This window comes from Episyrphus balteatus, chromosome 1 (assembly GCF_945859705.1).
Source record: "Episyrphus balteatus chromosome 1, idEpiBalt1.1, whole genome shotgun sequence".
Lineage (NCBI taxonomy): Eukaryota > Metazoa > Arthropoda > Insecta > Diptera > Syrphidae > Episyrphus > Episyrphus balteatus.
Window position 1 is genome coordinate 23,721,965 of NC_079134.1, and position 24,299 is coordinate 23,746,263.

At 29.5% G+C, this 24,299-nt stretch overlaps 1 protein-coding gene across 6 annotated transcripts in view; it reads left to right on the forward strand.

Annotated features, from left to right (window-relative positions):
* LOC129917778 (bridge-like lipid transfer protein family member 3B) overlaps positions 1-22,277 on the forward strand; it is a 38,677-nt gene extending 16,400 nt beyond the window's left edge. The window contains exons 2-24 of one of the 6 annotated variants that reach the window (XM_055997919.1): positions 7,037-7,238; positions 7,306-7,506; positions 7,572-7,964; positions 8,032-8,197; positions 8,266-8,386; positions 9,817-10,199; positions 10,388-10,414; positions 10,832-10,924; positions 10,995-12,034; positions 12,353-12,512; positions 12,862-13,000; positions 13,554-13,726; positions 13,793-13,982; positions 14,054-14,224; positions 14,512-14,626; positions 16,097-16,117; positions 18,755-18,897; positions 18,959-19,082; positions 19,165-19,318; positions 19,380-19,539; positions 19,594-19,711; positions 19,806-19,830; positions 22,141-22,277. In XM_055997919.1, coding sequence (XP_055853894.1) covers positions 7,037-7,238; positions 7,306-7,506; positions 7,572-7,964; positions 8,032-8,197; positions 8,266-8,386; positions 9,817-10,199; positions 10,388-10,414; positions 10,832-10,924; positions 10,995-12,034; positions 12,353-12,512; positions 12,862-13,000; positions 13,554-13,726; positions 13,793-13,982; positions 14,054-14,224; positions 14,512-14,626; positions 16,097-16,117; positions 18,755-18,897; positions 18,959-19,082; positions 19,165-19,318; positions 19,380-19,539; positions 19,594-19,711; positions 19,806-19,830; positions 22,141-22,169 — 4,348 coding nt within the window. In that variant the 3' untranslated portion in view covers positions 22,170-22,277. The remainder of the gene's footprint in view (positions 1-7,036; positions 7,239-7,305; positions 7,507-7,571; positions 7,965-8,031; positions 8,198-8,265; positions 8,387-9,816; positions 10,200-10,387; positions 10,415-10,831; positions 10,925-10,994; positions 12,035-12,352; positions 12,513-12,861; positions 13,001-13,553; positions 13,727-13,792; positions 13,983-14,053; positions 14,225-14,511; positions 14,627-16,096; positions 16,118-18,754; positions 18,898-18,958; positions 19,083-19,164; positions 19,319-19,379; positions 19,540-19,593; positions 19,712-19,805; positions 19,831-22,140) is intronic. The other 5 variants (XM_055997909.1, XM_055997948.1, XM_055997929.1 and 2 more) reach the window with 5 other exon arrangements.
* Positions 22,278-24,299: the final 2,022 nt, after the last annotated feature.

The following is a 24,299-nucleotide window of genomic DNA, read 5'->3' on the forward strand; positions in this document are numbered from 1 at the left end:
TAAAATACTACCTTTTGTTTATAACATTTTAGGAATTCGCAAAAACTAACATCGCAGCCCTAGAAGGCATAGAAACATATAGTTTTCATTGTTCGATAAGGAATCAATTGAGGCAGTTTTCTGTATGAGTCAATTTTTTTTTATTAAAATTCACACAAAAAATAGTAGGCAATCAATGAGTTTTTTAAATTTTTTTTCGCCTATTTTTAACTTTGAAATCGATTATTTCAAACACAATTGTTTGAAATATATTGAAAATTAGAATTAAATGTACAATTCTGCCTTTCAGAAATGGTTTCACTTATAACTGTAAGTGTTGCCGTTGCTTTTTAATATTTTTTTATTTTAATTAATTTTTAATATACTTTAAATTGACGTCGAAGTTGGGCAAATGATGAAATTTTTTTTGAATTTTTGAACATTGACAGCTTATAAATTCTAGGTAGTTTAACCAAACCACATGTTTAATACATTGTTGAAAAGGTCTAAATGTCTTCTATCCAAAACTGTAAAGAAATCGCTACAAATTTGACGAAGTTAGATTTTTTTTCAATGGGTGAAGGTCCAAAAAACAGTTTTTTGCCCCTAATTCCAGATTTTGATGGTGTTACCGAGTTTTTAAATAGCGTTTCGTAGTCAGTGCATCTAGCTCTACAAAACGTAATAGGTCTCCGCCCGCGTATATTTTTAAACCTTATTTTTGTCACACAAAAATGGCCGATTTAATGAAACTTGTTTTTCCTTAAATCCAATTTGACGACTTTGGCTCAAGTTCGATTTTTTCCAAAAACTAGTTTTAAGCTCTCAGCGACCCCTTCTACCGTCCTATGAAAAAAAAATTCACGATTTAATTTTTTCCATTTGAAATGTTTATTTCGACTGGACTAAGTATGAGGTAAAGTTGAAATGAGTATCTCTCAACAACAACAACCCCTTTCACCTTTTTCTTTGTTTTTATACCTTTTTTTGTTGCTGTTATGTTTTGCAAAAACAAGAACAAGCTAAATGACAATCGGTAGAATAAAGTCAACTATGCTAAAAATGAAAAAAAAAAACAGAAAACCTTTTTTTTTGTTTTAATTACAAAAAAAGAAAAAGTGAAATTTGATTAAAACCCTACCACCCATTTTTAACCGCTAGCACCAACAGCAGCTAAGCAGAAATTGAATCGAGTCCCATCAGTTAGTCCATTAATTTCCTCTTTTAACGAATTGAATATTAATGGGAAAACATAAATTACTATCTAGCTCTACAAGATGCCAAATAAGTTGACTTGACAAAAAAAAAAAATTGTCTCCTAACTCATCTCGTCTCCTTTCAATCAAATGACTTTGTTGTAGTCCTTTTTTTTGTTTGAAGAGAGACAAATTTTTGTCGTAGACAATTATCTAAAGTAATTTACTTGTACATATAGTATTTTCTGCTGAAGACAGCAGGAGCTATATACATTTCCATTAAACAACTTCCTTGGGTGTTGTTGCTTGAAAAAAAGGATCGATATAATAAAAATGGATAGGATATGGATAGAATATTTAAATGTTAAGCACACACTCATGTCCTTTTAAATGAGAACTGATAAGATGGGACTTGGTTATTTTTTGTTGTGATTACTATACACATGCATGGCAGCAATTTGTACGCAATAAAATGAAGTTACTTTTAAAAGTGTCGTTCTCCCCAAGGTTTCTATACTACTCGTACCTACTTATTACTTACATGAGTTCATGGTTATATCTACTGAACTGACCCAATCAAGTCAACTTATTGTACACTTGAAGTAAATAGTTTAAGACATGTGTAAAGTCTTTGTTTTGTTGTTTTTTCTCTAACCATAATTGAAGTCGTTTCGAGTAGGTTTAATGGAATTTCGTTTTCTTGAAAATAATGTTGATTGAGGTTCTTTTACGAGAGAGTACCTATTTAAGTTTAAGAATTACATCATTGCCATATTTTAAGACATGGCATCTGGGATTTGTTAAACTGATCTGAACAATTACTTAGAATTTGTATGAAAGAAAGTTAATTGATAAGTTTCAAGTGCGAACGGATATGATATTCCTGGACAAAACCTTCCCTCACTCAAATCCTAATAAATAGGTTAGTTCTCTAATTTTTTATTCCACAAAATTATTTTTACTTTAAATTAAAACATTTAAAAAAGTAACACGTTATTCAAAATAAAAGATTAACTTGTATAAACTATTAGATAAAATTTTAACCTCGGTTAAATTTCAGCAATGTTTGCTAATTATACAAATTATATAGAGATTATAAATAAAAAAAAGGCTGAAATGTTATTTAAGTATCTACATTAGAGTGTGCTGAAAAAAACTTTTTTTTCGAATTTTAAATAATTTTAAATCGTAATAGCGCGCAAAGGTTGCGATTTGTAAATGCTAAGAATGATTTAAAAATGATATTTCTACAAAAATAATTTTACCTAACATCTTATTTTTACTTGCGATATAGGTACTATATATCAAGTTATGCATTCGTACAAAAAAAAAAAGTTGAGATAACATTTTTCCATGACATTACGATGGTAGACAATGCCAAAAAAGTGGGTCCCGGAAGTCCGTCTGTCTGTCTGTCAGTCTGTCAGTCTGTCTGTCTGTCTGTCTGTCTGTATAAGGAGCTACAGCCTAAACGGATGAACCGAATAATGTCAAACTTGGTATGTAGCGTTATTTGGCGACTCTCCAGAGGGGTTTTTGGAATTAATTTTTTTGAACCAAAAATAACGGTACCTGTCATATACCGATTTTAGTAAAATTAAAATATCTCGAAAACGGCTCTAACGATTTTGTTTAAAAAATTCAAATGTTAGTTTTAAGTTAAGGTCTATCGTTCAATGAAAAAGTTTTTTTTGGAAAATCATTATTAACGGTACCTGCCATAGAACCGTTTTTTTCAAATCCGATTATCTCCGAAACCGCTTATTCGATTTCAACGAAACTTTTTGTGAGGAAGCATTTATACAATTTAAATATAAACCAAAAATAAAATTTCCAAAAAAATAATTTTTGGATTTTTTTTGAAAAATCAAATTTTCGAAAACGGGAGATTGAATTTTTTTGAAATTTTGTTTTTAGATGTTGATTAGTGATTTCTACAAAATGGCATACCAATTTTATTTTAAAACTTTTTTTCCAAAAAATCATTTATAAAAAATTAGTTTTTTAAAAAACGGCTCTAACGATTTTGAAAATTTTTTTTCTAAAAATGCATGTTAATATATCAATCAAAACTGCATACTTGTTTTGGAGGGCAATTTAATTTCAGATTTTATTTTATTTTTTTTAAAAAACGAATTTTATTTTTTTTTTCCAAATTTCTATATAAAAAGTCTTAAAAATTTAAACAAATTTAACTCTAAGAGCAAGTTCGTGCGACCCCAGTCGTGCATTTTATTTTTTAATATAATAGCTTTAAAAAACTCTTCTATGAGCTAAATATTAAGTAGAAAAAAAATTGGTTCAAATTGATTTGGGAATTCCGGACGCGCTGCGTTTCGAAATTTGTGGAAAAATGGCGCAAAAATCCTAGTTTTACGATATTTTTTCTTTTTTTATAAACTATTCGGTAAATTACTATTTTTCTCCAATTAAAAGTAAAAATGAAGTTGATATAATCAATTAAAGTCATGAACTCGCTGAAGTAAAATATTGCGGTCAAGAATGCTTTGAAAGTAACGAAGAAAAAATAATAAAAATTATAAAAATTATTTTTATATAAGCGGATCGATTGAATATACAGTCGACTCTCTCTAAGTCGAACTCCCCCTAAGTTGAATTTCCCTCTAAGTCGAACTTTGTCACCATTTTTAATGAACAATTCTGAAGAAAGAATAGTAAATAAATCCCTCTAGCTCGAATTTCCCTCTAACTCGAACCGATTTTAGAGTCCCGTGAAAGTTCGACTTAAAGGGAGTCGACTGTTATTCTTATTTATGTTTAGTTATGGCCTATAAACGTATTATGCTAATTAATTTCTTAATGTACCAAAGAATTTAGAAAACAAATTTTAATCTTTAAAGCTGTTTTTACTTGCGATATAGGTACTATACAGGGTGTCCCAAAAGTAATGGATCAAACGAAATATGCTGATAGGTCAACTTAAGGGCTCTCAGAATTTGGTAACTTGTTCATCCCAAATCCTTACGGTTTTCGATTTAATGCAGTTTTTATGAAATTTCGAAAAATGCCGACTTTGCATCATTATTTTGCTTCCTCCGCTCATAATTGATTTTTGTTTTTTACAATTCTTCCACTAAAACGTTGCCTAATAATAGGAAATAATTAATTATTCAAAACATTTTCTATTTCATACGCCATTTTGCTGCAAATTAATTAACAGTTTCATGTTTTATTAAAACTCAATTTCTTACTTTTATTTCAGAGCAGCATCCCGAAAAAAAATTGTATGGTGTGATACTGGTTTATTATTTTAAAAACTTGCCGTGTTATTGCAGTTTTCAAAAATGTATAAAAATTTCCAAAGTTGAAATTAGAACGAAAGATATTACAATTTAAATGTAACAAAACAGGGTTTTTCAGAGAAAAATAACAAACAAAAGTCGAGACTTTTATTCAAAAAGAAATAAACAAACAACAGTCGAGAAAATGTGTTTATTTTTCTTTGTTATTTTTCTCTGAAAAACCCTGTTTTGTTACATTTAAATTGTAATATCTTTCGTTCTAATTTCAACTTTGGAAATTTTTATACATTTTTGAAAACTGCAATAACACGGCAAGTTTTTAAAATAATAAACCAGTATCACACCATACAATTTTTTTTCGGGATGCTGCTCTGAAATAAAAGTAAGAAATTGAGTTTTTATAAAACATGAAACTGTTAATTAATTTGCAGCAAAATGGCGTATGAAATAAAAAATGTTTTGATTAATTAATTATTTCCTATTATTAGGCAACGTTTTAGTGGAAGAATTGTAAAAAACAAAAATCAATTATGAGCGGAGGAAGCAAAATAATGATGCAAAGTCGGCATTTTTCGAAATTTCACAAAAACTGCATTAAATCGAAAACCGTAAGGATTTGGGATAAACAAGTTACCAAATTCTGAGAGCCCTTAAGTTGACCTATCAGCATATTTCGTTTGATCCATTACTTTTGGGACACCCTGTATATCAAGTTATGCATTCGTACAAAAAAAAAAAGTTGAGATAACATTTTTCCATGACATTACGATGATAGACAATGCGAAAAAAGTGGGTCCCGGAAGTCCGTCTGTCCGTCTGTCTGTCAGTCTGTCAGTCTGTCAGTCTGTCAGTCTGTCAGTCTGTCAGTCTGTCAGTCTGTCAGTCTGTCAGTCTGTCAGTCTGTCAGTCTGTCAGTCTGTCAGTCTGTCAGTCTGTCAGTCTGTCAGTCTGTCAGTCTGTCAGTCTGTCAGTCTGTCAGTCTGTCAGTCTGTCAGTCTGTCAGTCTGTCAGTCTGTCAGTCTGTCAGTCTGTCAGTCTGTCAGTCTGTCAGTCTGTCAGTCTGTCAGTCTGTCAGTCTGTCAGTCTGTCAGTCTGTCAGTCTGTCAGTCTGTCAGTCTGTCAGTCTGTCAGTCTGTCAGTCTGTCAGTCTGTCAGTCTGTCAGTCTGTCAGTCTGTCAGTCTGTCAGTCTGTCAGTCTGTCTGTATAAGGAACTAGAGCCTAAACGGATGGACCGATTGACTTCAAACTTGCTATGTAGCAGTTTTTGGAGACTCTCCAGAGGGGTTTTTGGAATTAATTTTTTTGGACCAAAAATAACGGTACCTGTCATACAAAAATTTCGGAAAAGTTTAATTTCACGAAAACGGCTCCAACGATTTTGTTAAAAAAATTAAAATGTTAGTTTTTAAACAAGATCTATCTTTTGAAGAAAAAATTTTTTTTTGAAAATCATTATTAACGGTACCTGCCATAGGACCGCTTTTTTCAAATCGGATTTTCTGCAAAACTACTTACTGTATTTCAACGAAATTTTTTATACAAAAGCATTTATACAATTTTAATATAAGCCAAAAATAAAATTTTGAAAAAAATAATTTTTGGATTTTTAATTTTTTTGAAAAATCAAATTTTCGAAAACGGGACATTGAATTTTTTTGAAATTTTGTTTTTAGATGTTGATTAGTTATTTCTACAAAATGGCATACCAGTTTTATTTTTAAACTTTTTTTTCAAAAAATTATTTATAAAAAATTAGTTTTTTTAAAAACGGCTCTAACGATTTTGAAAATTTTTTTTCTAAAAATGCACCTTAATATATCAAATAAAATTGCATACTTGTTTTGTGGGGCGATTTGATTTCAGATATTGTTTTATTTTTTTGAAAAATGAATTTTTGTTTTTTTTTTTTTTTATGTACCTACATTTCCCAAGTTTCTATATAAAAAGTCTTAAATATTTAAGCAACTTGAACTCTAAGAGCAAGTTCGTGCGACCCAGTCGTGCATTTTATTTTATACCTGCATACAAAAATTTTCAAAAAAAAAATTGGTGTGCCATTTAAAAGCACGTAAGAAGAAAGCTTCAATAAAACTCATTATAGTCCGTTTTTAAAAATTCATTTTTCCATAGAAAAAAAATTTACCAATTTTTAAGAATCCAAAAATGATTTCAATATTAAAGATACAATATTTTAATTGAAATCGGTCGTGTCATTTACAAGAATGTCAGACATCAAGAAAATGGTTTTATGGTTAGTAGCGCTAATAGCGTGCAAAAAATAATTGACTTAACTTGTTATGTCTGTTGATGCACACTTTTTTTCCATACCTACCTATCATCCTATTATCTTGATCGATGAACTAGATAAACATTATTTTGATGATCGTCTTCCTCTCATCTCAAAAACCTTTATTTATTCTTTAGAGCAGGAGCTCTTAGAAACCCTTGCCTTCTAACCCACCACATAAGTTGTTTTCGACTTTGTCAGTATTCTAAGTCGTTCTTTTTTAATTAATACTTTTTTTTTCATAAATATTTTCCAGGTATACAAAAAATCTTTTTTAATTTATAATTTTTTTTTCATAAATATTTTCCAGGTATACAAAAAATCTTTCATCAGATAAAATTAATTTGAGCACATTTCGTGGTGAAGGTGAACTCTCAAATTTACAATTAGATGAAAATGTTTTAACTGATTTGCTGGAACTGCCATCATGGTTACGATTAACATCAGCATGGTGCAATCATGTTTCCTTTCGTATCAGCTGGACAAAGCTGAAAAGTGTTCCTATTACGCTGGTAAATACTATCTATCTATTAACTAAGTTATATTTCAATTTATTAATTTATACTTTCTTCAATTTAGACTCTTGACGAAGTGAATATATCGGTAGAAACATGTGATCCTAATACAAGAAGTCAAGATCCTAATTCACCGGGCTTACAGCCAATACAAGTTCCGCCGGGGAAGTATAGTTTCATACATAAAGTTGTCGATGGCATTACAATAATCGTGAATACTGTAAACGTAAAGTTCCTAAGTCCAGCCTTTACATCAACAGTTCAGGTAAAAAATTTTTCTATCTATTCTAAATTGAAAAACCTGTAATTCTCTTTTTTTTTATTTTTTAGATGTCCCGAATACGTGTTGAATCAAAAACACCAAAATGGGCTACTGCCGATCTCCGGATGACACGATTAAAAGATCCACAAAGAGGAATAATTCTTATATTCAAAGAATTATCTTGGCAAACAGTTCGCATTGAAGCAAGTTCGACGCAGGATAAAACACTTACACCTTTGCGTTTGCTAACAAATCAAGCTCGTTGTCGGATAACGATACGAAAACGAATGTCTGATTGTAGTGTTTTAGCGTCTAGATTGGTTCTGATATTGGATGATTTATTATGGGTGCTAACGGACTCACAACTAAAAGCAGCTCTTCATTTTGTTGATTCATTGTCGGGCTTAATTAAAGCTGCAACACATGCAACTCAAAAGACCAAAGCACAAAAGAAACTTGAGGTATGTCATAATCATTATCAGTCTCAAATATAATTTAATCTATATTTTTCTGTTTCTCAAATTCCAGACACTTCCAGAGTATCAAGCACAACTAGCTCAACAAACCCGCCAGCAGTCCGAACTTGCACATACTTCGTCAACACAAAAAATGTTTAATGCATTCGATGTACGTGAAACATCCTATCATTTCTTCAGTCAGCGCATTGATTTGCATCTGTGTGATGATGAAGGAGGTATGATTGAGTTTTTAGTAATTGAAGTGTTTTCTTATATGTATTATTTTTGTTATCATTTTCTGTAGATGGTCGTTCTAGTTATCCTGATCTTCATAAAGGTGGAGCCTTACAAATATCTGTTCAAGCATTCCAAGTTGATTACTATCCATATCACTTGGCGAAATCAGATCGATCTCATTGGGCAAAGTGAGTATAAAAGTCATAGTCTTATTAATAAGTTCTTGGTATATCTTCCAATCTCCAAAAAAATTGATGCCATTTTCTCAGTTCACTTTTTGTTGAAGGCACATTAAAGTTGAACTGTCCATGTTACAGGCCCACCAACAAAAATTGAAATTGACCGCTCACATAATCAGCATGACTAAAATGTATTTCTAGTCTAATTTTTTAAGTCTAATTTTTTAAAACCAAAAATTTCAATTGAAGGTTTTGAATGAATTTGTTTGTTCTGACAGTCAAACTTGACAACAATAGATCCTCCGGCCTTACTTTTGGGATCTCACAATGAGCATCAATTGATATTCTTAAATTGGTTTATTCTTCATTGATGATCATAAGTTCAATGATTTCGTTTTCTTTTTGCAAATATTTATCTCTAAGTATCTACGGGCTACGCGAAAGTGGGTATTTAAATATTTTCTGAAAAATCTGTCTTACTTAAAACTTCTTTTACAATCGTTCGTTTGCTAATTTCTATGGTTTTACTCTATTATTGCTCTTAAACTTTTTGTAGAAGGTGGGTTGATACAAGAAAAAAAATTGTATGCGAAAGAGACTTTTCCCCTCCGCTTAGTTTAAAAAAAAATTATTAACAATTACACATACAAATAAGGAATTTATTATGAATTTTAAAATTTTCAAAAAAAAAAGAAATTCAAAAAAATTCGAAAAAATTTTTCAAAAATTTTATGTAATTGAGTATTTACGTTGCGTTGTTTTCAATTTTCTCATTAGTTTTTAGTCAGACACAAAAAAACAGTTACGGAAATGTTTTGTCGTTTTCAATTAAAAAAAACATAATTTCTTTCTAAATTGCTTTTTAAATTTTCTCTCAATAACGGATGAAAATTTATTGTGATATAAAATTGGCCAAAATTTGTTGAAAAAAATCGGCCAATATTGGAAGATCTTCCAATCGTTTATACTTAGTTTAAGTGTTTAAATTGGATTTAAAATCAGTTAACTTTTCCTAAAGCTGCTATTTAACCAAACATTCATCTTTTCGTAGATATTGATCTTAAAATCTAACAAAGGGCTGGTCACCATTTATTAGCAAAAACGGAACCAGTTCTGTCTTGAGCTTTTCTAGGGCTGTTGTCAGGAACTCCCATAGGGTGGGAAAATTTTCCCTCTCACTATTAATACAACGATATGAGTCAAAACAGGGAAGATAATAATTTTTCCTGTTGAGTATATCCATTTAGTTTTCTCTCCCGTACAATCCACTCTCTCCACCTTCGTTGAACACGGTATTTAAATTTTTTAAATAAACGTTCCTTGTTTTAAGGTGCGTCTTCTAACTAAATTTCTCTTTAAAGAATATGATTTATATCGATTCAACAGCAAAATATGATTGTATGACAATTATTATTAATTTTTCCTTCTCCTTTATTCAGATATAAAGAAGCCTCAGTTTTACCCGCCCTTTGGCTAAAAGAATCTCTCAATTCATTCCGTGAAGCTATTCTCAGTCTAAGTCAACCAAATCGTCCATCAACACATGCACCACTCGAACGTAGTGCTCCCACATCGCCAGTCATGTTAAATCCAGCCACTTTATCTAGCATGACGCCATCTTCATCTTCTGGACAATCAACACCCATCAATAATGCCAGTAGTAGTGCTCCAACACCATTATCACAATCAATTCAACAAAAATCAACATTGGACAATCTAGCTAAATTAATGAGTGCATGTGTAATACTTCGCATAGAAGATTTCACTCTTTATCGAGTAACAACTTCTGGAAAGAAGCAAATGCCAAAGGAATTTGTATCAGGTAAGTTTGCTAACAAAAAATACTTTAAATAATGTGTAATTTTGTGTGTGTGTGTGGCACTAAAATTGTGTGTTTTTAAACATCGCACAGCAAAAATAAACATAAAATACACTCTCATTTTATATTTCATTTGATTTTCGATTCTTAATGAAAAATCAATCATATCCAAATGCTTTTATACAATTTAGCTCAACAGAAAAGGAAAACCAAACCAGGTGATTTTGATGCTCAATTTCAGTTCATTGTACCTTACATGTGTAGCATCATATTCAGCCCTATTCTGTTGTTCGATTCACGTGAAAGTCTAAAATAACATGCGTTTAAATGGCGGTTAAAATAAAATTTTCAAAAAAAATTTTGTCTGAGGATTAATAAAACACACAGAATCAACGTCTTGCTATCGAAAGACATAAGTTTATGGGAGACAATTCGACGTGGTTAATGAATTAAATCTTTCGATTCACGTGAATCGAATAGCAGAATAGGGCTGATTGTCTCTTAGCATGTGTTATTTTCTTATTTTTATATGTTTTTTTTTTTTTTTTTGGAATAGTAGATGCAGTCTCCTTTGTTATTTGTTTATGTCTTTTTGAAACTCCGTCTAACTGAATTTTTAAAAATCTATTTTATAGGAGACAAAGATCGTTACTCATTCCCGCCGGAGATGCCAATTGTGCATGCAGAGTTTACTTATTTTTATTATCCTGGAGATTTTATATTTCCACGTAAGTTCCTCAAAACATAACTTTTATATCTCAAAAACTGATTAATTTAATTTTTTTTTTCAAATTTCAGTTCCTCCGTCCAAAGTCTTCGTACACATCAACCCATTACAGGTTCATTTCGATCTAAGCAGTGTCCTCTGGTTCAATTCATTCTCCCTCAATCTACACGAAAGCCTTTTGCGAACGAGTGTTGGATCTCCTACAGCTTCAGCCTCATCAGCTGCATCATTATCGGCCCAGTCTGAGCCCAGTCTTATGTATATGGATGTCAAAGTTGAAGCTATTATGCCTCGCATTGTTATCGAATCGAGTATCGATGCACCAAATCAAAAAGATCGCCCGAAAATCATGCAAATTCAAATCTCTCGTTTCGCTTTGACAAACATTCGTGAAATGGGCTCATCTAGAGCTGATCTAGCCAATGCATTACATTCGCTGCAAGAAGGCACATTAGTCTTTGGCAGTGGATTCCCATCGGTAAATGGTGACATGTGCATTGTAACCGATCGAATTCTATCACATGTGGCGGCTAGTGATGTTCCGAATATTCAACCACAACCACCATTAAGTGCGTCCGTTTCATCGCAGAATCTATCACGATATGCAACTTGGTCAGAACCACGAGATGTGTGGTGTATAAAATTCGATCCGGTTTGGATTGATTTTCTCGGAGCAAGATCTTTGGGACCAAATAAATCGATTCCGTTTGTCGATGCAGTTCCTGTAACATTATGGCTTCATGGAGGTTCTGATGCTGGTGCAACAGCTGCTACAACTGCTGCATCAACTGCAAAAGGTTCAGTTGAGACAAATATTCATCGAATGGATTATACAAATCGGAATTTTTCAACATTGAATCCTTTCCTTGAACCTGAACAGCAGCAGCAACAGCAAGAAACATCGCCAACTGATGGAGCATCTCAAAAACTAAGCAAATCGGCTGAAACGAGCAATGAAAAAACAGCTGATATGCATGCAATTGTTCATATTTCTAATTTAGTGAGTGTTCAAATTGATCACTATCAGTATTTGTTCTTGCTTCGTTTGGCCGAAGAGATGAATGAACTTACAACATTCCTATCGTTGGATGCTGAACGTATTTTGCAGAAGGTTTGTTTTCTGAAACTTTTTCATATATCGCACCCCCGGTGGAACAACGACGTAAGTGCAAATTTTGAATTTTCTGAGTTAAGTATGCCATAGTTCCAAGAAAAGGTATTTCCTTCCGATGAAACAAAGACCCAATTGAAAATGTTCTATTTGTATCCAGGGGGCAGAAATGTATTTGGACCGTTACATTGTTTTCAAACGTTTTCAAAATGTTTAATCTCGTTTTCTGAAGAATCAACATTTTTGCACTTACGTCGTTGTTCCACCGGGGGTGCGATATGATGTTAGTTAATATTTCTTTTCTTCTTCTTTTTCTAGCAACACATAAAGAAATCATTAATATTGGGTTGTGTTGTGCCACAAGTTGAAGTAACATTGGTGATGCCGTCCCCAACACCTGGTAAGGAATCAAGTGGTGGTGATGCTGAAAGTGTTTTACCCGATTCAGCTAGTTTGGGTGATGATTTACACATGAATAGTAAGGATTTTTAGTTTTATTTTTTATTATTTTTTTCGTATCTCAAAAAAAAAATGAAAAAAAAAATTAAATAACAAATTTTATTCTTAGTTTTAATATTTTTTTTCCATTTTTTGTATATTTTATTAAATTTTTTAAATTTTTTGAAATTTATTTTCTTTAAATTTTTCAAAAATTTATAAATACTAACCCGCAATGCACCTTATTTCAATATCACACCACACTACTGCATGATCTTATATAAAAAAATAAATAAGTCTCTCTCATTTAAATATTATGTGGATTATAATTCATGTGTGAACATCTTCCACTTTTGTGTTTTTACTTTTTTTTTGTATGTTGTTTATAGGTACAAATGTCTGGCAGACACATCCACCGCTTGATCAAGTTAAACATAGTACATTTGGAAGTGTTGAAACACCGTCCCCAGTAACAAATGATCCACCATTTGAAACTGGAATGCATGTATCCAATCCAAATACACATGGGTAAGTGGAGAATGAATTATGTACTTAAGTAACTAAATAAATATTATAGCCTCGTTATTTTAATACATTTTTGAAGTGAAAACTTTTTTAGTATCGTAGTGATTTGAAACACTATGAAACGAAAAAAAAAAATGAAAGTAAACATTTATGAAATATAAATGAAATGAAATAAAAAAAAAATTAGGTTTCTCATACGGATTTTTTTCTAAGACGTTGCTCTTTGAAATATGAATTTGAAAAGGGGTAGTTTTGAGTTGTTTATTTATTTTTATGCATTTTTCTAAAAATTTGAAAATTAATTCAAACTTATAGGAAAACTTATAGGACAAAGCTTGACAGTACAGAGGAACATTTTTTTCAAATTTTTGTTGTGTATGAAACATTTTGTTAGCTAAATAAATAATGAAACCTTTGGACAATGGGGCACTATTATATATTATACATACATGTATTTGTTTATCACATACGAAGTTCTTCTTCAGGTTAAGATCATGTTGATTTCTCTTTCGTAAGAGATGATTCTAATTTTGTTTTTTTTTTTTTTTCATTTCAGTTATAATGTGCAAATTCAAAGTACACCAACAGTGGCTCCGTCTTCGTTACAAAGTCAAGGGTCACGAGCAGATTCTGGAGTGTTTCCACCATCATCCGCAGCATCGTCATCGAAAGTGTCGAAAACAAGAAATTCAATAACCGATTCGAGTATAACTAAAGAAATTAATTCAAGTGAGTTTAAAAAGTTTAAAATAGAACTGTAACAATCTTAAACTAATCACTATTTCCTTTTTTCAGGTCTATTGTCAATGAAGAAAGGCTTCTCTAGCTTCATGACATCAATTGATTCAGCCATAAAGTCTGGAAATCCAAATGACGATGCAAGTGATACATTCTCAATTCAAAGTGATATAAGTTCAGATTCGGAGAATTTTGCAATTGTCATTGGCGATGATAAGACAACAGATTGTATCGATGTTATGTTTAGGTTAGTAAAGACGTGTCTTATTCAGTTTGAGCTATGTGTTATCTATATTTTGCTTGGATTTATTCATTTAGACTCAATCCATTCACAACTGATACAAATTTAAAAGCATCACCTGTTGAAGTTGCTAGTGAAGTCTATGAAGAACCTACAAATAATTATAAAACAAATTTATCCTCACCATCAGAACCATCGGAAGCGAGTACATGGCGTCGAAGAGATTTGGTGTCAATGACAACGTTTAGGTGAAACCTAAGTTCTATTGGCTCTTAGTAATAGACCCAAATTTACCGAAACCTCCTTTCTAACAAAAAATAAAATATACATCTCACTCAAAAATAAAAAAAAATTCTATCATTTTAACTGCTGCTTTTAAGCCAATTGGAAGTTTACATGTTAGATGTATGTTTTATTACTATTGATGTTTTAGTTTAAATAGAGTTTTGCTTGATTCGGGTCTAATACTTGGGGCTATTGTTTTTTTCTTTAATAAATAAGGTTTTATTTATTTTTTTAACTTAACTTTTTGTAGATTGACTACAGTTGAAGTGATAAAACAAAATGAAGGATATTCATCTTCATTGCGACTACAAGTTGCTGCAATATCGTGCAATGAATGCGGTTCAATACCGTGGGATGAATTACAAGTGAGTTTTTTTTTTGTTGATTAAGGTTTCTATTTTCTGTTCATTTTCATTCTTAGTTGGTTAATTTTATGTTGTTATTTTGTTTTGTATATTTTTTTTTCTTTTTATTTGAATTTGTTTTTATTTTTTTCTATTTGTTTTTTTTTTTTTATGTTTCCGATTCTCATAATGTTTCTGAATATTTTTTGTTTGTGTCAAAAAATTACCCATTTCCAGTAAATGGGTGTTAAGGGTTTTTAAAGTAAAAATAAAGTCACATGAGATAGACAAAAGTGAAATACCCTAAGAAATTTCGACCTGACAACTTTTCTCTTTAATTTCTTGGTTGTTTGAAAAACACACAAAATTCATGAAATCATCCGCCCGCAAGTTGTGCAGATTTGTAAAACATTTTTGGTTGAAAATTGTGTGATCTACAAGTTTCGACATATGAGCGTGAATAATTTTTGACGCGGGATAGATTTGATTTGGGGCTTTTAAGGATTCCACGGCCAATAAAATCGGACGGCAAAATTTTTCATAAAACTAGTTTTGACAAGAATTGCCGGATCGTGAAAGCAAAAACCAACCGTCCATATGGCCAAATAAAAGTCGGTCTGTCAGGTAGCTAAATGAACCTGCTTTAATATTTTTGGCGATGTCAGAGAGTCAACATGTTGACCGATTTCGTAGATCGAGTAGTCCAATCATTACTCAGGGCACCAAAGTATACAACAAACAAAAAAACATTAAATAACTACTTACTAATTATTTTAATACACCCATTTCGTCTAGCCTTCATAGCATAGAACTACTAAAAAAAAATTCATAAAAACATAAAACCTTTAAATATAAATTAATCTTTAATATTCTAAACGACTTCAACTTAAATAATAAGAACATTCAACTTCAGTCGTATATTTATTATTTCTTAATGAGAATCAAATATTTCTTAAATTTTATTTATTGAAACTTCAATTTATTTTTTTTTTATTTTACTTTAGTTTTTCTTTTTTTTTTTGTATACATAGATTCTGATCTTATTTATTATTTGTTTCTATTTTTTTTAAATCATAAATTATATAAATATTCAACTTAAATTTTCTTAAAATATCCTTTTTTTAAAAAATTTAATAATAAAAAAAAAAACGTTAATGTGTCGCTATAACTTTTTTGCATGCTTTCTCTTCTCTTCTATTTTCATAAATAATCAAAAAAAAAAAAAAAAACTATACAAATATAAATTATATATTATACCTAAAATATTTACTACACAACATAAAAATAAAAAAAAAAACAAAAAAATAAATATTATTAATCATTATTGTATAAATTTTATAAATATTTTTTTAAACATTTATTCAATATGTGTGCTAACGTCAAACAAATTATTTATTTTTTTTTCATAAAAAAAACTATTGATATGTAAATAAATGTATGTACAAATAACCGCTACATATAAATAAAAAAAATCAATTAAACACAAAAAAGACCGCTCACCAATCAACAAAGGTACATGTAACTATTTTTATTATTATTATTAAAATTATATTTTATAAGTATTATACTTTCTCTTTTGTTTTTATCATATTTGATTTGTTTCTTATTATTTTTCTATTTTCAAAATTGATTTATTTTTATTTTGGTTTTTTTGAAGATCAACTTTCCAATTTTCATATAATTTTGCGTTGTAGCTCGAGAAAATAGAATACAAAAATAAATTAACAAATCTCTTCTCACTGTTTAGGTTCTATTATTATTTTTTTGTTGCTATTAATATTATATTATTAATTTTCTAAATTTTGTTGTTTTAATTTTAAGTAAATTTTCATTTATTTATAATTTTGTGTATTTTTGAAGCCTATTAAGTTAAGGAAATACAGTTTTTTGAATGATTGATAACAATTTGCTGCGTCACATTTTAAGTGCTGTGTTTGTGCTGTTTTCTTAGACAAATTTCTTTTTTTTGTTTAAAGAAACAACCTTGTTGGATTTCAAAAATAAAAAAAAAAAAAACAATAATAATATTAAAGTTGGAAGGAAGCGCAAAAATTCGAAATACAAACATACCAAAAAATGAATCATGATATTATTCGAAACGATAAAAATGTGCATGAAATTGATCTGACATTAACACACTTGCATTTAATTTATCATTTTTTTTTTGTTAGTAATGTTTTGCTTAAAACTGTTTTAAAAAAATCTCAAGTAACTACACACATTTTCTTTTCGTCATTAAAAATACACAGTATGTATGATTGCATGGATAATTGTTACAAATAAATTATGCATTTTTATTATAGTTTTTTTGAGCTCTTGAAGTAATTCATTACTGACCTTAAGTTAATAATGAATTGCACCTACCGCTAGTAGGTGTAATTCGCCGCATCTTCCTTTTGGTGGAGATGACATAAGTTTTGTACTTATTTACTTTTTTTTAAATGGAAAAGGCTGATGTCAAATTGGTGCCAGCGGTTAAAAAAATTAACTATAAACAGTGGCGCAAAATTTAAAACATTTAAAACCTTTTCTAAACCGTATTTGAAATGGGATTCGGCTCAAAAAAAAAAATTGGAATGAAAGTCGGTTCTTTGATAGTTTAAAATGACTTAACGTATGTATACTAAAAAGTTAAACTTTAAAAGTATACGTATACTAACTTCAAAAGTAAAATTATGTCTGCTTTAGTTAAAAAGTAATTTGAAGTATTTAAAGCTGAGAAAAAGTAAGACGAAGGTCTGTCGTGTGAGGCCAAAACATACCCTTAAAAATTTTATGTCACACTTTGACGCTCTGTAGTTAATCCTTCGACATTACCCATTTAATGCTTTTTAGAAATGATTTCAATTTCTCTTGGTCAGAGAGTGAAGTACCATTTTTTAGAAATAATTTCAATTTCTATTAGTCAGTGAGTGAAGTTATCTAAGTGTGAAAAACATTCTTTCTCTAAACCCGTAAGCTTATAAAATAGAAACAAAAATGTTAATGTTAATAATTAGAAAATAAAGCTTGAGTGCTCCGCAATAAATGACCGCATCCCAGGATATTACTTCACCCTTTAGAACAGCTTAAAAGTCTTCAGATGTGCAGCACCAAGAATAACACGTCAACAGTAGATTTGCTTACATTTACCCCTGCTTCGAATTTGATTCTGGATGTAGAGTAGTTTGAATTGTAGGTAGTTCAAATAATTTTACGTCTGTAAGATTGTAGTTATACTTTAATTTTAACTTTAACGAACTAGAATGTTTTACTTTTCCTTTAAAAAAGTCGATATTCTTGGTAAAGCATTTTTTTAGCGCAGGTTTTCAGAAGTTTTGAAACCTTACTTACACTGTTTTATTCTCTCTACTGTTTTATTCTCTCTACTTCTAAATATCGATAAAAAAATTCTGTTTTTCTTTTAAACCAAAATTACACACTTCCGGTTGCACTTTAAAAAAATGCAAAACTATTTTTAAACTTTTGAAAGTCCGGATTCCAGATATGAAAAAAGGCTCCGGATTTGTTCTTCTGCAATACAATGAAACGTCTTTAAAACTCAAATATATCTGTGCATAATCCATCGCTGGTCAGAATAAAGATAAATAAATAATGTATGTATAAATGAAGAATTATATATATACATAAGAAAAGAACTTAAAAACGGTAATTCTTCCTTGGAAAAATAAATAATAGTCTTTTTTGATAAGAACCAAAAATAAAAACTTAAACTATTCGAGAATCGTTATATTTTTGTTCAAGATGTTATTCTTCCTGCATTTCAACGGCATAAAGTTTCTGTGTTTTTCCAAAAACCAAATAAAAACATTCAATTTGAGTTACATTTTATCAATCATAATGATATTATCTACTTTATTTTTTCCATCTATATTTTTTTGAACAAAATCATAATTAAGCATCTGCATTGCCCCATTGCATGTTCAAACCAATTTTATGAATGCACATTTTTCTGCTGTAATTGTTTTGAGTAAAAAACCGCTTTTTATGTAATTTTTGTAAAAGTATTTTTGAAATTCTGATCCACGTTAAAAAAAATTAATTAAAAAAATAAGCCTTCGATGTGTGTGTATTTCCAAATGTTTTGTTGAAAATTAAAAAAAAAAAACTTATAAACACATTTAAAAAATATTTATCAAAATGTTTCAGACAAAATTCGGTGCACGTTGTAAAGCATGGAATTTGGCTCCTTATAATCCTGAAGCACCACCATGTGTTCAACTGCGTTTGGAAGAAACATTAAATCCACCTGATGAATCAGTTGATATAACTGATAAGAAAAGCATTCAAGAGTAAGTTTTTAAGCAAGTTACATTATAACCTGATTATAACCGCAATCTTTTTATATTACAGATGGTTTACTCATCATGCTGATATTCGTCTTAGAGATATATCACTAGATTTGTCAATGAGTACAGTGATAGGATTGGGAGATTTGTCCGAAGATGAAATCATCACCAAACCGTTGCCTTTGAATGTAAATTTTTATAAGCTCATTTAAGGTCTAAAATGTGATTTTCTTAACCTTTGCTTTTATATCTTTTTTTTTCGAAAAAAAGATCTCACTTGAAAATGTGAAACTTAATTTGGTAGAAGATAGACCTCCAGTTAATATTACCTCACCGGGGCCAGTTCCAATTAATTTAGTTATAGGCTCAATGAAAATCCATCGTGATGAGAATGGAGTCTTACAGATTCAACCAATTGAAAAACGTAAGCAAACTTAAATCTCTGTTTCTGATAAAAAGAATGTATACTTTTTTTTTTTTTAAAGATATGCAAGAAGAACCGCCAAGAACGTCAGTTTTGCCCCGTGATAAGGATCGAGATCGTGAAATTCTGTCCCTGCAATTAGTCATGCAACAGCTTAAACTTGACAACGAGAATGTTCGAAAGCAATTGAGTCATTCTAAAGAGAATTCCGAGAGTTATAGGTAAGACATGCATACAACTGCTATAAAGAAAACATTTATAATATTTTCTTACAGACAAAAAGCCAAACAAGAAAACGATGTACTTCGAACTTATTTAAAAGCTGCTCAAGATGATATAACAATGTTGTTAGATGAGAAGAAAGCACTTCTCGATACAATACGTTCGCTACAGGTAAGCGAATATTTAAAATCTACGATACAATTAAACACAGAACTTAACACAGAATCTGATTTTATTTTGCAATGAAAATGAAAATGTTATGAAGGTCAAAAATGACGAACGGAAGAAAGGTCAGTGCGTAATAGCTGAAGTAGTTGAGAAGTGATAGTTTTTTTTTTAATAGTTACAAAAAAAAAAATAGTTTTCATTATAATTTGTATTTAAAATTTATTTCATAAATATCCACAAAGACATGTTTTATTTAAAGAATATTATTATTTTGGTTTCTATAATATAAAACTGATTTACTAGCTCTGATATATAAACTTGAAAAAAAAAACAAAAAAAAAAAAAATATTTAGTCGTACCCCGTTTGCAAACTTTTCAAATTTTTCGCTAGTAAAACTTTAACTTTTAATAAGTTTGAAATAGTTTTTTTTAAACTCCCCTGGTGCTGAAAAATTTCCATATTTGTACCTTTGCAATAAAGGAGCTGAAAGTTTGTGCTTTGGTTGGCTCATCGCATGGACAAGAATAATGGAACCAGCTATACGTTGGATATCTAAAGTTTGAAATAAGATATCGACATATGTAAATTAAATGCAGTTACAAAGGCTGATATTTTATCTTAATATTAGTCTATAAACGAAAATTTTACGTGTAGTATTAAAATATATAATATTTCGGTTGAAATGGGTCAGGGTATGTCAAAGTGAGGTTTTCTTAAATCCTATATAAACAACGTCGTTATTACAGTTACATCCTAGCTCTTAAGGTTTTTATAAACATTAAAGCATAAAAGAAAATCATTCTAGGCGGAATTTTGTAGAATTAAAAAAAATCTCAATTTTTACGAAAATGTGCATTTTTCGGTAGCTTCCCGATTTCGTTTTTTCCGTTGACGACTCAAAATAAGGGGATCAAATTTGATCCCAGAGATCACTTAGGAAAAATTATGGTTCAGAAAACCATAACGCATAAACTATGATTTGCACGGAGTGATCTGAAAAAAAAAGTCCAAAAATGCTCCACTCTACTGTACACAGATGAATTATTATATTTCCATGAAAGAAAGTTTTAGTACCATCGCACACTGGGTCAATCTAACCTGAAAAAAAAAAAAATTTTCAACCTATTTTTGAGTGTAATAACGAAATTAAAAACAAGTACCTACATAATAATTATGTAAACAATTTAGAAATCAAAGAGAAGCTAAAGTCATGGTGTCATGCGTTCATTTGTTATGACAAGGTTTCTTAAATTTAAATTTTGAACTACTACAAATAAAATCTGTTCATGTATACAAAATTTTTCTCCACCGATCTAATCGTGTCTGATTGTTGAAGCATAAATGACTCCTGATTCAAAATTACCTCTATATGCAATGGCCGAATGAGCATTAATTTAAAGTTGAAAAAATTTATAACTAGAACATGGAAGTATTTGTGAGGTAATTTTTGCTTTCCAGCCGAGGTATAAGCTCGTCGGATTTCCATCAGGGTTCTTTTGAAGAAAACACCAAAACTTCAACGGTAAATGTCTATTAAACCTTGAAAAGAAAACTGGAGTCTCCACAGAACGGATTAAACGTTTTCCTGTCCAAACACTTAGAAGGTGTTTATTATTTTGGCCCCTGCGGCAGTAATTTAAAAATATTTGGTAACGACCTAAAGCCCGCTTAGGATTCATTATATTGATAAAAAGGTCACGAAGATAGAAATAATTAGGACATAGAAGGACATCTCTAACAAAAAAAAAAAAAAAAAAACTAATAACACTCACATTAGCATAGGTATCATTGATAAATTGACGCTTAGAATTGAAAAAGTAATTTGTTACATACATTTGATGGCTCAATTCAGTTAAAGAAATAAAATATTTGTGATTAAGCTTTACCAGAGGAATATTATACAATTGAAACCTTATGTTCCTTAAACGTATAAGCCCTTAAACCATATTTTAAGCTTAGGTAGTGTCCGTTTATAGCAGTCAAAACTAAAACTTGCTTCGCTCGAGATAAAAATAAAAAATTGGTGCTTAAAATTAGGTGCTCAGTGGAACGCAGAAAACACTCAATGTTACACTGCTGGCATGTCTTAAGTCGAATTTGCAAGAAATACTCGTAAACGCTATGACATTATCTCCCAATTCATTTTTTTGATTCATAAAAAACACATTCCCTACATTATTTCATTACAGCTGTGCGATAATTAAAAAGATTTGAACTAATTGAAAATCGCTTTTGCCCATGCATTTGTAATATACCCAGCAACGCCAATGAAAAAATTAACATTCGAAATTTTAAATGCTTACAGCAACAAATACAAAAAATAAAAAAACACAATAAACATATTATCTTAAAAAAATACTTTCATAATATCAAATTCGTTAAGATGTATTATAAGATTCTAATCCATATAATTTGATTAAATATTTTCCAGCTTCAACTGACATCATCGAATACAAATAGGAAAAGTGATGGTAATAACAGATAGCATAACTGCATGGATTGCATTCAATGTTGCAGTGAAAATAATAATCCATGATTCGAACCTAAAAATCAAACTTCAACAAATTTCCTCCATGATTTTTTCCAAATGTGTTATCGCTAAAAAAAACATAAACAACAACTTTATAAGAAAACTAAAAAAAAAAACGATATACTAATTTTTTCCTACAGAATAGCACTACGCTTTACACACAATGGATACAAAAGTTATATAACTTATAAACAAAAAAAAAAAATAACTACAAACAAATAAAAGTGAAATAAAAAATAAAATATTAAGAAACAAAAAATATACAATACCTATGCCAAATTTTAAGTCTGAGATAAATTTGCTGTAATTTGAATTGAATTTCTTGTAATTTGTTGTTCAGTTCTATATTTTTTGTCGGAAAAACGAAGCAACGATTTCTTTTGGACGAAATACTTTCAAATTTTCTAAAGCAAATTATATACGAAATTATACATTTTTTTTTCAAAATTTATCAAAAAACATCATAATTGTAAAATCTCAAAATTTAATAATGATTTTTTTTATTGCCCATTTACTTATTCTTATATTCGTAAGCAAGACTGACAAAAAAAAAAGTGTAAAAAGTAATTTGTTAAATAATTTTTTTTCTGTTTTTGTATTTTTATTAATTTTTGTTATCTAATGCGAATATTAAAAAAAGTTAAAACTTATTGAAAAAGAAAAACAATCGTATAAAATTTTTCTCAAAACAAGTGTTGTAAATTAAAAGCTTTACTAGTAGTTATCTATTCGAAATTCATAAAAAAATAAAAATTTAATGTGTGTATTTATTTCCTTAACAAAAAAAAAAACAAAAAAAACTTGTATTTTAAGCTTCTAAACGATTTATAATTATTTATTGATTAATTTCAAAATAATTTTTTTTCAGTAAAATTAGTTTTTTGGATTATAAAATTCAACTTTAGTTGTTTTGTTATAAAATTAGTAGTTTTGAAATTAGTCAATAATATGGCTATTAGCATTCCTATTTCATTCCAATTTTGTTTCTTATTTTTCAAAGATTTTCGCTTGTAAAAATTTTTAACGTTATTTTGTTCTTATTCGGAGTTTTTTTCAATAGTTTGTTTTTTACTACTGTTAATTATATATTAAAAAAAAATGTTCATTCTTTCAAATCAAATTGTATATTGCTTAGATGCTTTTTCGATTATATTAATATATATCATTCTATTCATATAATGTATTTCTCTTAAAAAAATATGATTTTTGTTGTTTTTATATATAAATTTTTTTGTAGGTAGGATTCAATAAAAAAATAAATTGTTCACTTCGAAAATTCAAAAAAAAAAAAACTAAATCAAAAATTTGAAAAATTTTGTTTACATTCTAGTGTGTCGTATTAATTTTTAAAATTTAAAAAAAAAAATTGTTATAGAAAAAAAAGAAAATCGAGACAAATTTTGTGAAAAAAAAACTTATTAAAATTTTAATTAAAATATAAGTAAAGCATAAAATCATAAAAAAAAAAATAAAATCATATTTGCAAAATATTTACAATTTGAAAAAAAAAAAAAAAAACTTATATACTATAGGTATAATATAAAAAAAATTAAGTCATATATATAAAAAAAATAAACATTGTACAGAGATAAAAATGAAAAAAAAAAAACTATTTAATCAAAGAAACAAATTTTATTGTTGTTGTTCAATATTTATGTATTTTAAGGAAAAATCAAAAATAAAAAAAAAAAATATTACTTTACCATAAAATATACACAATGGTTTTATTTATTTTTTTAATCATTTTAGCCAATCAAATTTCGGCAGATGGAGCCTATTGGGTTATGGGGTAGGTACCCGCATGAACCGCAACATATTCGGCTCTAGCGAGGTAATCCGTCGGAGCGGATTTTGTCCGATTTCATCCGAATCCGACAGTTTTTAAATGTCGGAGACAAACCTCGAAGCATTATTTCGTATGAAATTGGAGAATAACCGCTCCTATGATGCAAATGACGAAAATATATGATTTTATTGGCTATTCATAACAAATCTAAGATCTGCAAGGCGAAAGAATAGACCAGTTTACAGAGGCCCAAAGATAGTAGAATTATAAGCGG